This window comes from Rhamphochromis sp. 'chilingali', assembly GCF_963969265.1.
Source record: "Rhamphochromis sp. 'chilingali' genome assembly, chromosome: 5".
NCBI classification, from domain to species: Eukaryota; Metazoa; Chordata; class Actinopteri; order Cichliformes; family Cichlidae; genus Rhamphochromis; species Rhamphochromis sp. 'chilingali'.
Window position 1 is genome coordinate 42,986,313 of NC_137932.1, and position 13,616 is coordinate 42,999,928.

The following is a 13,616-nucleotide window of genomic DNA, read 5'->3' on the forward strand; positions in this document are numbered from 1 at the left end:
GCTCTTAAACTATCGGACACATTAGAGGCAGAGCAGAGGGACAGACCACATGCAGGTGTCTGTGGTTACTGTCTAGCTTTGCCTTTGCTTTCACTGGATGATTTGTTCTGTGTTCCCTAAGCTTCGTACAAACCAAAGAGCTTTGGGCCTTCAACCAAAGCAAATCAACAGGACTGTGATTAAAAAACAAAACAAAATAAACACTTTTTAAAAAAAATTAAGATTACTCAAAAACAAAATAGATTTCTGTTTAGGAGAGATCCCAAAATAAACTTCCATCAATAAATGAATACAGACTCTTAAATTCATGCAACATTTATACACAATCTCTGAATCCAAAGGTCTGTTTTGAGCAGTTCTGATGTACGGTGGGTTTTGTTGGAGTCCTATCACACTTTTACTATAACTGCGTCACATTAATGACACCATGGGTCGACACAACTGCAGTCTTTGCCTTTAGACTGAGCAATGGCTGGCTACATTTATTTCTGATTTGTGTCCTATTAAAACCAACACAAGCAGGAGAATAAGCTCACAGAACAGGTCCTTTGTCTCGGGGCATCAGGGAAGCCGAGTATAACTTTGACGTGTCCCAGTGAGCAAAGTCCCAATCACAGCCTAATGAAATCTGTAAAAGAGATCCAATGCCTGTCTGACAAAACTCTGCTACGGCTCCTCTGTGCTCATATCAGAATAATTATAATATCTAAGAAGAAAAATTGTTATTCTCTTTAAATTTGAGTGTTTCCTTTATTGCAGATTATTAAAGGAAATTACAGTAAGCCAGGAAAGTTCAGCGTACGCTGCGACTATGTCAGGGAGCTAAACGAGAATGTTTTTTGTTACTCGGGCTGACACGGATAAGAGCTGGAAGGAGGATTCGTGGGAGAAAGCGTACACTGTGTGGAGAATGGACAGATGCTGGAGAAATGCAATGAGAGCTCAAAGTCAAATGGGGTGCAGAGAGATGGAAAGAGATGAAAAGAGTGTGAGATTCAAATTCACTGGGTGTTCAGAAATAAAGAGTGATGAGAGACACCAGGAGAGAGAGAAGGGCAGCAGATGGAGAGGGTTAGTGGTGTGAGGAAGGAAACTGTGCTTCTAACACTATTTAGATTTGTCTCTTTGAGGTTTCACCCATAAAGAAATGCCATCCAGGAAAACAAACAAACAAAAACACTGGTCATAAGGTCACTGTTGGCTTTTGGCAAGTACTAAAATATTCTGTTTAAATCAGGTAACTGAAAACTGTTGGGCAGCTTTGAAAGAAGAGGGGTTAGTTTTAGAATCATCGTCAGGTTTGAGTAAAACCGATTAACTGCAGAGCTTTTATGTCCTTTTAGGAACGCTCTAAATATTTCAGTGGCATAAATTTTATTTTCATACATACATACATATACACATATACATATATATATATGTATGTATTAGGGGTGCAACGACACTCGTATTGATATTGAACCGTTCGATACAGAGCTTTGGGTTCGGTACGCATATGTATCGAACAATAGCTCGTTAGCGGAGATTTGCCGTGTTGTGGCGTCAACGTCATTTCAGATTAAGGCTGACAGCACTAGTGGGAACACAACAAATATGACTGCACATTTACTCCGACATCATCCTAGTGCAAAGACAAAAACAACAAGCACGCATGCTACAAACTTTACACGAGTCATTTAGACAGCCGTTAGCACACGATTCTCCTTATGGGGACCTGATATGTTTAATATGCTGCTGAGAATATAGCCCAGAAGAAGCGTATAGTATAGCTTTTATTTTGGAAAGAGACATTTCTCTGTAATAAACTCTCTTTTCCAAAGATGAGCGATTTGTCGATCAGATTAATTTTTTTATCCCTTTGTTTTTTCAGCAACATTCAATTTAAAAACTGTACTTTTGAGTTAAAATATATATTTATAATTGTAATAAATGACAAATTAAAACAGCATGAACATTTTTTTTGTATCGAAAAAATATCAAACCGTGACACCAAAGTATCGAACCGAACCGTGGATTTTGTGTATCGTTGCACCCCTAGTATGTGTATATATATATATATATATATAAAAATGAAATCTAATAGTGGTAAAGGCAGAGCTGGAGGTCATTCTTAGGCAGTACAAGACCTGAGCTGGCTCAGAACTGCAAGCGTTAACAGAGGAGAGGCCACCGTGCTGCTATACTTGCTGAGCCTCGGTGATATTGCACAGGACTTAAACTTTGATGCTTTGATTTCCTTGAGTGGTTCCAGAAAAGAGTCCATTACTCTTTGCTCTCATTGGTCATGATACGGCCAATTGTGCCTGCACAAAAAAGAAGAGAATCCTCTTGTAAGGATTTGTTGTAATGCCGTGTGTCTTAGAGATGTGAGCACTGGGCTGTGCTGCATTTGGACTCATCTTCAGCAGTGAAGGTAATAGCAAACGGATGCTGCTGAATAGCAGAGTATCCCTCCGGACTGAATCATAGTGTCTATTTAGCTTGTGCTTCAGTCCTGCCATGTGACTAACAACAGGGAAAGAGCATGCTATGTTGCCACTCAGGCAACTCTCCAGACACCTTGGCCTAGCAGTGCAGCACACCATGTCATCACGCTGGGAAAAGGGACACGCAGCCTGGCAGAGCATGACAGGCAGGAGCTTAGTGGCAGCTAAAGTCTCACAAAATGTAGTGAAATAAGGAAAAGCTTCTGTCTTGATGATTACGTCTATCATGGTGCAGTGAGAGTCATGACTAACCTTGACCCCCCTTGCTCAGAATGCGTGCTGAATACTCAGGTATGACATACTGTGTCATGCAGACATAACTACTGTGATATTTTAATTCCTAAAACTTTTCTGGGTCTGGTATCATCTCATCTGCAGACCATAAGCAAAAAGGCCCACTCCTCTGTACCTTAGCTTTATTTTCTGTGCATGTATGTACCTACTGCAGGTCTGTATACTGCTCTGTACAGACTGCTGACTGAGCTCGGCATTCTCCCAAAAACCTGAAAATAATCATGCGTTTTATTCATGATATAAGAAATTGTACTGAAAAAAAAAAGGGTCGCCGCCATATCTGTTATAAAAACACAAGTGATGGTGTTTTACAAAGACCGTTGACATTTGCTGCAGAAACCACCTGATATAAACACGACTGCACGGTTGCGATTTCTGTTGCATTTCTTGTCTGCTGCATTTATTAGAGCTTACTTGCACTAGCAGTACAGATAAGGAAGCTAAATTTATTTTTAAAATTCTCCCACAAAGAGCACAAGGTTTGTTTTCAGGTGTAAATCAAAAGTCTTTGACCTAACAGATTAAACACTGAGTTACTCCAGGTTCAATAAAGAGCTGTGTGTATATCTGTCCTGTCGCTGTAGAAACTGTGTTCTACACGCAGGTTTTTCATGGGGTTTCCAATCTGTGCCTACAGGTTGGACAACTTTTTTAGCAAACAGGGACTCAGGCTTAAAGATTGTTTTTTTTCTTGAGTGAACATATAACTAATCCAACATTACACACTGAAACCTGAGACAGTGGAAACTCCATGTTTAAATAGGCTTGGACTAAGTTGGCTGAAATGTTTGATCTCCTGTTCCTGAGGTGATGTCTAAAGAACCATAAAACTACTTTTGGATTTATGTCAAAACCTGAGCTTAAGTGCCGTATATGAAGACTACATGATGCACCACCACAGACTGCACAGCTTCATGACTTGGCACCAACTGTTGGCACTGTGCAGGGTAGCCGTGCGTATTAGTGGAATCAACAAGATTACAAATCCTACACCGGACTCTTAATCCAGTCCATCAATCTGATGTTTTGCAGACTGATTTTTATTCATTTACAAATTAACCAGTTTACTCCAAACCCTCCAAGCGTCTGAAGACCGGGTGCTGTATTCTGTATTTGAGCCATGCTTATACACTGCGCTTATGCACACTTTGGTGAGTGTTTGTAAGACTAAACTGCAGCAGCAGGAAATGAATACAAAAGAATTGGACAGTTAGTTTGAATGTTTCCCATGAAACCATCAACATACCATCTTCCTTGGTTCTGACTTTAGCTGCAGAGCTCTCTGGACCTGGCCCAACATCTGTGTGAGCCCTCACCCACACCAAATACTCCGTCCACTTCTCCAGGTCCTCCAAAATGTAGCTGGTGATATCAGGACCAATCCCTGACACCTGGTGGCGTTTCTGGTCCTCTCCCGTGAGTGCTTGGTAGGCCAGGGAGTAGCCAACAATCTCACCGTGCTGGCTGTCTGTGGGCGGGGCCACCCACCTCACCTCGACGCTGGTGGAACTGAGGCTGAGCAAATGTACTTCCTGGGGTGGGGCTGATGGGGCTGAAGGAAGGGGAGGAGGGAGGGTAATGGTCAGGTAGGGTGGATGATGGATGATGAAGCAACTGTCTCTCTGGACTGTGTTACAGAGTAATTATTAAACTGGCAGATTAATGCCACATTATCCTATCAATGTTTTTGTCATTATGGTTTGTGGAAACAGTGTCTCCTGCTGTATGTTCAGTGTACATCATTGTAAACACACAGAAATATGTGATTATTTTAAATTACATTTGTCTGGAGGGGAATAACGAAACCATGAAGCCAGTATGGCTGACAAATCAAACCACAAAGTGCAAAGAAGGCCCCGCCCCTCCAAAAACTACGTGTTTGGGACTCGCCTGTTCAGAAAGCTTTGGTTGATAGGTGTGCTGCCACAGGCTCTGCTTGCTGTCTGCTATGCGTCACCTGGACCCCTCAAGCATGTTTGTAGTGTCGGTGCCTCTTTCCAGCATTTTAAAGCAGAAATCGGACAAATGTTATAACTTTGTTTTTAACAGTGCAGACAGTCCAAGAATTCTGTGTCCCAGTTTGGTGAGTGAAAGTTTGAGTGTGTTATCTGTGATCTAGCACTACCCCTAAGCACTCGAGGGGCATGTCAGCATGTGAATTACACTCAGATGTTACCTGCAGTAGTTCCACTCTGACAGAAAAATCTTGAGCCACGTGTCATTTCTTTAGATTTTGTCAGGAAAATGGACAATTTTTGGTATTTTTCTTCTGCTTTCTGTGCCTGAGTGGAGGTAACGTACAAATGTGATCAATGAAGTCTCATTTTATCTCATCTCTTATGACAGAGCCTCCTCCCTGCTTTACAGTTGGCTGTAAACACTCCTCGTCATATTTCTCTCCTGATCTTCGTTGTAAATGTTGATCAAATTTATTTCAAATTTGGATCCATCACTCCATGAGATCAGCCACAAGTTCAAGTTTCGAAGGATACGCCACGCTGAGATAAGGATAAGCTTTGGGCTAATAGCTCTTGGGAATCACCTTATTGGTGCAAAAATACTATTTCATGCCTGTCAAACTATGTGATTTTTTTCTATTTTCAAATAAAGATACAATAAAGATACATTTTAAACTTGGTTCTTTGCAAAGCTGCAGTGCCTCTTCACCTCACTGTGCAACACCTTTTGTGCAATACTTTTTGTAAATAGTGCAATAGACCTCAATACTTGAAATGTGCAATTCACTTGTATTTTTATTTTTATTCCTATTTATCCCCTTCGTATATTTTATTTATATAGGTCTCTGTATTTATATATGTGTGTGTATATATAATATTCTGTAACTCTGTAACTTCTGTCGGTGCTGTGCTTTTGGAAACCGAATTTCCCAGAGGAACCCACCCGAGGGATTAATAAAGTTTTATCTTATCTTATCTCTTATCGAAGTTGTACTTTTGCCTGTATGTGTAGACAACACTGGGTCGTACCTTGGTACAGCTTCCTATTTAAGCTTGGTAACAAAAGCTGAGAAAACTCAGTTTTGTCTTACATGTTTAATTATATCACTTCTTGCATTAGTTGCAAAATTGCCCCCCTTCCTGGATCAGAAACAAAACAATCACTAAATATTTTGAAACATGACAGTAACAGTCCTGAATTCATCTTTAACAAGATGACTAAATATAAATGTTACTCAGACAAAAATAAAGCAGTTTGGGTAATACTTGCACTGCATTTTCCACAAACCATAGAGATAACCAATCACATGTAAATGAAGATGATTTTAAGATGAAAAGTTATTTATCAGGAAATGTTTCTGTGAATAATCGATGTGATGTCCTCAAAATAACAAGTACAAATAACCTTCACAGTCCAGAGGGCAGAAAAATGTCATACTGCAACACACACACACACGCACACACACACACACACGCACACACACACACACACACACACACACACACACACGCACACACACACACACACGCACACGCACACACACACACACACACACACACACACGCACACACACACACACACACGCACACACACACACACACACACACGCACACGCACACACAGTGTGACGTTTCACCAACTGAAAGATAAAACAGGCACACTACAGATGAATGCATGTATGCACAATGACCCACAAGAGCAGAATACAACAACACTCAACAACAAAAGCAGTGACTGAGATGAATGTGGAGCAGGTGAAAGAGATAACACGGGTGGCAGTTATCACGCTCGCCTGTGCTGTGGCGGCCCCAGCCGAGCGGATGCACTCAGTTCCTGTTTGAACAGCGCTGGAAGCCTCTTCGTTCTCCTGCTGCAGGAAAGGTGCTCGCCACTGGTTGAAAGGAAACTTCATGCATACGAGAAGTTTTGGATGTATCACTGCAGGGGTGCAATGAATCAAAAGGCAGAGATCCATGTGTGGGAGATTAAAGTCCCAAACAGAAACACGAATATGGAAAATAGTCAAACTTCAAGCAGAGGTGGGAGGATTTGAGAGAAACGGAATCAAGATTTGGGCAGAAAAAGAGAGCCGTAAGAAAAAAGAAAACAAAAAAACAGACGCTATTGTGAGGTCTGAAAGATTACATCGCATCGATTTAATCTTTTCTTTTTTGAACATCTAAAACTGAAAAGTGATCTCAAGCCAGGGTAAAAATATTTAAGACTGCGTCTGTTTTAGTCTCTGCAAGTGGTAAAAGATGGACTTTCACTATAAAGCCAGGAACAATGACATTCATACGCACACCTATGTAATCCATTTAACCTGTAATGGAAACGTCCTGGAGTCATTCAGATCCTGACACAATCTCCTTTTATGTCCCTTTTATGTTCATTTTCACCAGCTTTACCTTCTTGCCCTCCTCTCAGGGCTTCCTGTGTCAGGGTCTCATTGTCTCATCCTGCTGTGTTTTAAGTATAACCAGTCATATGTATCCATTCTCACTTTTGTAATGATTAACATCCCTTTTTCCCTCCACCCTCCCTGCCTGTCATACATTAAGCTATTTCCAAAGGAGCATGACAGAAGAGGTAAAATGAATAAAGAAGAATTATTAACAGCTAACTGCGGCTCCACCAGATCAGTCACACTGAAAGCAAACAGAGTAGAAGGAGGTGTTGCTTGAATTTCAGCTTTAGATTCCTGTTTTGTATTTGAATTACATTTACATTATATCACATTTAAAGTTCAACAAACTCACCGGTGAAAACACTTTTCTGAAGTTCAATACATGCATGATGCTTGGTAGGTTAATTATTGTAGAAAAAAATGGTACATTTAAACAAAAGTCTGCAAACAATCTGCGTGTGGAAACATAAATTCATCTAAACGAATAAATGATTGTTTCCCAGACTGCCGTGAGACTCTGCTGGGAAAAGCACAGGACAGTTATTAGATGGTGTTTTCTTTCCTGTAGTAACCTTGCAGTTTCAATACAATATGTATAAAATCTGACAAGTGCCTGATATGCTGTAAGTAAACAGAAGTGAGAGTGGCAGCTGGATGAGAAGCTGCAGGGAGGTGGCAGCAGTGGTCAGGGTCCTCAGACTTGTTTGCAAGTTCTCTGACGCGTTATGTTTGGCAGTCAGAGCAGCGATGAGAGAGACTGCTAATCAAAGAGAATAGTTTACAACACATTTGTTTGCAGTGTGACAGCTGAAAGATTTCAGTCCTGACAGGTAAAACAAGTAGCTGAGCGAGGGCTTGCACTCCTTCGGGAAACTGTCATAAATACTGCAGCTTCAGCTCCTCATCGGCCGGCACGCCAGAGCTCTGACGCTAAGATAACACATCGTAGTTGTGAATTACGTAGTTGTGACCGAGGACCTGTCCTGGGGGCAACCATATCACCTCAGTTGTACGGAAGGCCCAACAGCGCCTCTACTACCTGAGGAGACTGCGGAGCGCACACATTCCCAGATCTCTGATGTTGAACTTCTACAACTGTGCCATCAGCAGCGTTCTGACGTATGGATTTCTAGTGTGGTTCCCCAGCTGCACCAAGGCCGATCAGCAAGCACTCCAGCGGGTGGTGAAAGAAGCTGGCAGAATTATTGGAACAAGTCTGCCAGAGATCAGTAATATCTTCCCCACTCGCTGTCTGAGGAGGGTGCACAGTATCCTGCGGGACCAACATCACCCTGCGCGCCACCTTTTCCATCTGCTGCCCTCAGGGAGAAGGTACAGGTCTATACAGGCCAGAACATCCAGACTGGCCAACAGCCTGTATCCACAGGCTGTGAGGCTCCTGAACTCTCTGCCCCCCTCTCACGGACAATAACCATATCCAACTTCTTAATAGCAATGAACTGGTCTGCATTGGTGCATCATATCTTTATTCTCTTCCCCCTCCTGCCCCCCCCCCCCTCTTTCTTAAATAGATAACTATCATATCTGATATCATATCTCACAGTACAATAATATTGAATGGGTTGCATTGTTGTATTTTGTCATGTTTCTCAGGTCTTTGTCTGAATTTCTACGAACATTATTGCTAAGGATTGTCTTATTGCATTGGAGTCACACTGGGTTAAATATGTACACTTGGGTTTTAAGGGGTATTTATTATTTTCTTCTTTTTTTTTGGGTTGTATGGAAGCCCCAAACGCAATTTCATTGTTCTTGACAGTGACAATAAATAAATAAATACTAAATACTAAATTAACGGTGTTCGATGGTGTTAGTGACGGAGCAGCGATCGAAGTCCTGCACATCGCCACATGCTCGGCCACATTTCACATGACAAACAATCATTTGAAAGGAAGATGACAGTTGTGATGAAAGCTGTCTCTGCAAATGTCTGTTTGTGTTTGCTTGGCCTTACATCATAATGTGCTGCATGTATCGACTCAGTGACTTATTGGACTATTTGTCAAAATGTGCAACGCCCGCTGATTGTTACGCTGCAGAAAGCAGAATGTACATCTATAAATACCAAGCACGCCCCTACGAACGATGTCGTGTGTGGATTGTGTCACAAAGAGGCGACATTTTCTTTGGTTGTTGCCTTTGAATTTTATAATTGAGTTGAAGCGTGACTGGCAGGTGGAAAAATTCAACATATAATTAATGCTACAGCTTTGATTACATTTTGCCAGCTTGAAAAATGACATTTGCAATTACACAGTTCTGTGAGCTACGCTGCCGTCTGCTGCTGGTCCTATTGTGTTTGAATAGTTCAGCGGTGGCTTCAGAACAGGAGGTTCTGCTCCCCGACTCAGGTGGGAACCATCGGCATGGAGATCTGGGTAAAAGCTGATCTCTTTAGAGAACAATAACACCAGACGGCACTAAAACGCCAGCTTCTCATATAAATGAGTATTTATCATTTTTATGCTGTAAATGCATAGTTGAGCAAAAAACACAGTCTTAATGTTTTAAATCACAGAAACACAACGAATAAATCGCGTATGTGAAGCAAAGTTAAGCTCCAACATGCTGTGGGAATAAAAAGCAACTTTTCAATCTTTCTTTCTAAAAACAGTAAGTGTGACAGAGACGGTTTCCTGCTGACAGAGGCCTGAATGAAACACACCGTGGGGCTTTCACACGTTGAGTAGGAGGATTGCTCTAAACTGACACACGGTTATTCATTGTTTATGCAGTCGGTTTAGCTCAGGTATATTACAGGTGTTCAAATCAGACACAGACACACTCAGTAAACAGAATAAGAGAAAGAAGAAAGCCGGCCGGGCTCCCAGGGAGCTGGATCTCTTAGTTGGACTGCACTGAATTAAGCTCCACTTACCTCCACATGTTTTTGGTGTATTTAGTCAGTTTTAAGTCACAGATGACTCATTTAGTCATTCTCACCTGGACTACATAACTGGAGCCACACCTGTGAACGTGACTAAGTGCTGTTATACTTACTGGACTGAGCTGTCCTGCATTCAATAGGCTGAGTGAAGACGCCTAAGCCCATCTCAGATCGGGCTGCCAGGGAGAAGACGTACAGCGTGTCTGGCTTCAGACCATCGACTGCATAGGAGCCTGCTGCATCGAAAGTGACGCGGCGCTGTGAAGAGACGAAAGAGCACCAGGTCACGAGGGCAAAAATGAAGCCAGGGCCTGATTGGTCTCAACATAATGGAGTCAGCAGACAAAGCCTGGAGTTTCTCGAGGAGGCCGAGCAGCCTACCTGCCAAGCTCCTTGTAACATTGACGAGCCGGTGCAGTAAAGAGAAGTGGAGCTCTTTTCAGCATGCTTGCCTTGTACAGTGGCCAAGCAAAGCTGTCACCTCTCCACCCACAGCTCTGCTCTCACTGTTTCAGCCCTGAATACGCTGCAGTTTGTCTCAGCTTCTCTCTCTTCACACGTACACTTTAGAAAAACAATATTGCACGAACAATAAGGTTTATGATTCGATGCAATATGTGACCAAATGATTGTAACTTTTTATTACTGCCATGACTGTTTCTCGTGTGCCTTAAATCTTTCTCAGTTACTTAATGCAGAGATTTTGGGCAACAGGCAGCTGTTCTTGGAGTTTGGTGGTTGGCATATTTTTCTTCCTGAGATAAACGCTGGTGTTGTTCAGGGCTCGTAATATGAACCTGTGTGTTTTAAGCCTGTGTCTGTGGGAAACACCCACAACTACTGAAAAACCTGTCAATGACATCATATTAGGGGAATCATAGGAGGGACTTTTTTCTTGTTTTTGTAGTGAAGGAGGTGCATCACACCACAGACAGTGTAGTTCTTGATGCACAACAGCCATCAGCTCATCCAAGCTGTGTTTTTGTAATACATCCAAATTACAGCAAAACCCCTCCAACTCCAGTAGCTTCAAAAATATGGAGACTAGGGCTGGGTTTTGATTATCGATTTATCGATTAAAATCGATTCTGGCTTGGATAACGTGATATCGATTCATTGAAATCCTGAATCGATTTTTTTATATAAATTTATTTTGGCCTAAACCTCACAAAATTTCAACAACCACCAAACAGCTAAAAAAGAGAGCAGGAACACGGAGTCTGCACAGAGACGTAAACACAAAGCTCGGACCCGCCGACGGATCAGGATCAGTGAGATGTGACTTTCTCACCGACGGCACGGACACGGTCGGGGCTGAAAGCCGACGGCTCGCTGATTCTGATGTTTCGGCGGCGCTTTGTGTTCACGCCCTTTTTGCGCTGATTCTGAAGCTGGAGGTTTTATCTCTCTCCAAACAACATTGACCGAACCAGCAGCCAAAGAAGATCCAAACTACGCTTCACATAAACATCGTCATGGATTCACTCTTTGATGTTTTGCTTCCACCAGGATAAAATCTCACTTCATGCACAGCTCTCTCTCTCTCTCTCTCTCTGTACTGAACAGTTTCTTAAAAGTTTGTTTTCTTCATTATTCGCTTGCTTGTTACGCACAAGTCTACCGTTCTTACAGCCTGTCGGCCGCTGTTTTTTCCTTTTACTTACTTCTGAAAACAAAGCCTCATTTCTGCCGTTCAACACTGAACAAATTTAAACTTTTTAAAATTATGCAAAATTGCAAAACGCTGTGTCTGTAATCAAACCTCTGTAACTTTGCTCTGCTTCACTTCAGCAGCATCAGGTAATGTTCATGTGTTGATGGTTTTTTTCTGTTTTTGATCTGCTGCAGAATATTTTTATAAATCCCAGACCAGGAAAATCACCTTCATGTTTTATCCTCAGTTACTTTGACACAGAGGCGTCGGCTGTGACGCTCACAGCTTTGATAAAGTCTCACAAGTGTCAGATTTCCTTTTATAGATATAAAAATATGGAAATGTACTGATGCATGATCTGAATTATAATAATTCTGACTGTCTGATGCAAAATTTCCCAGATTCAAATCAAATCGAATCGAATTGGGGATCAAATCGATTCGGGACCTTGTGAATCACGCAGCTCTAATGGAGACTGTGGCATAAAATCACCCAGATCTCCTCGTGGATAAATCACAGCAAGAAGTGTTCGTGATGTGATGACATTTATCAAACCTGAATAAAGTGCAGACACTTTGAACTTACTAAAAAGACATTAATGCAAATACACAGCCTGAAGCACAGCATAGCTCCTAGCCAATAAAGATTTTACAAGCAACATCTCAGTGGAAAGAAAAGATTTCTAAGGGGGTATTTACCTTGTCTGTGGGATTGTTGGCTTCCCAGTACACCAGTTCAAAGCTAATGATGGGTTCCTGGACAGGCCAAAGCCATGACAGCATGATGCGTGAGTCTAGCTCAGCCTCACCGTCAAAGTCAGACGGCTGAGCTGGAACTGCAGGAGGAAACAAAGAGATGTGTTAAGATGGAAACACAAAGTGTAAGAAAGTAGAGGAGTAAAGCAAAGCTGGGCGAGGACCTGCCCCTGCCAGGAAAATCCACATTTGTTGTTTCGAACAGGCAGGTAGGTAAAATCCTGTTGGCACATCTATTCACATCATGAATAGATGTGCCAACAACTCAGGCTCTTCCTGCACTGCTTTCATACATGTACAAAGAGTCATCGCTACATTTCCGGGTGAAATTATGCCAACAAAGTATAGAAAACCAACACCTGCCATGAACCAGTAAATTCTTGGAAGCAAGAGCTATATGTATGCAAAGAGGTTTAATATGTTCCAAGCCCTGTAACAGTAGAGTTCAACTCAAAGAAGTTAAAATTCTAGACAATGAAAAAAGTATTTAAGTTGAAATATCTTGTGTCAGCCTGTGAGAGTCCTGAACTCATTTCATTTGCAGCCCGGGTATGGCGCCATGTTTCGTCCTGTCAGGCGTAGCTCACTGTAAAAGATGCTGTCTGTGACTAAAGCACCAGCCTGTCCTTGAACATAAGGCAGGTGTAGCCTTAGCAAAGAAAATGATGCGAGCCAGAAATGAATTCTGCGCAGTTGTGCTGGTAACAGTGAGGTTTATGCCCACATTTACCACAAGCTCAGGCTGGCTTTACCCTGCTCTTAGTGCGGGCTTGTACAAACGTCTGGGCTGCCTGACAGCAACCTGACGCTGACATCTCTTCTTCTTATAAAAATAAATATAATGCAAATGTGATTTCGTTATTTTTTTAATCCTAAAAATCACAAGAGATTTTTCAATAGAACCAAGATTACCTCAATAACAAAACCTTTAAAAAAAAAAGAGTGCACTACTGTATCTTTCATTCATTCATAACTAGTATCACCCTGTGATGCTGGAGTCCAAAGTGACAGCAGCGTTTCAGTCCAACTGTTTTCAGAACAAAACTTTGCCTCACACCAAACATTAAAAACTGACAGTTAGCAATATAAAGCACGAGTCTCTGCACAGACACGTGCAGCCTAACTCAGCTGGTCTTTAATCTTCTAGCTCTCT

The 13,616-nt window shown here is 41.9% G+C and overlaps 1 protein-coding gene across 10 annotated transcripts in view; it reads right to left on the bottom strand.

The window, feature by feature from the left end:
• Nucleotides 1-13,616, bottom strand: part of ptprfa (protein tyrosine phosphatase receptor type Fa) — a 348,653-nt gene that overhangs the window by 103,021 nt on the left and 232,016 nt on the right. For 7 of the 10 annotated variants that reach the window (XM_080882891.1, XM_080882890.1, XM_080882889.1 and 4 more), the window contains 3 exons: nucleotides 12,407-12,543; nucleotides 10,168-10,312; nucleotides 4,027-4,332 (listed from right to left, as the gene is read on the bottom strand). In XM_080882891.1, the coding sequence (XP_080739017.1) occupies nucleotides 4,027-4,332; nucleotides 10,168-10,312; nucleotides 12,407-12,543 (588 nt within the window). The remainder of the gene's footprint in view (nucleotides 1-4,026; nucleotides 4,333-10,167; nucleotides 10,313-12,406; nucleotides 12,544-13,616) is intronic. The other 3 variants (XM_080882887.1, XM_080882895.1, XM_080882894.1) reach the window with 1 other exon arrangement.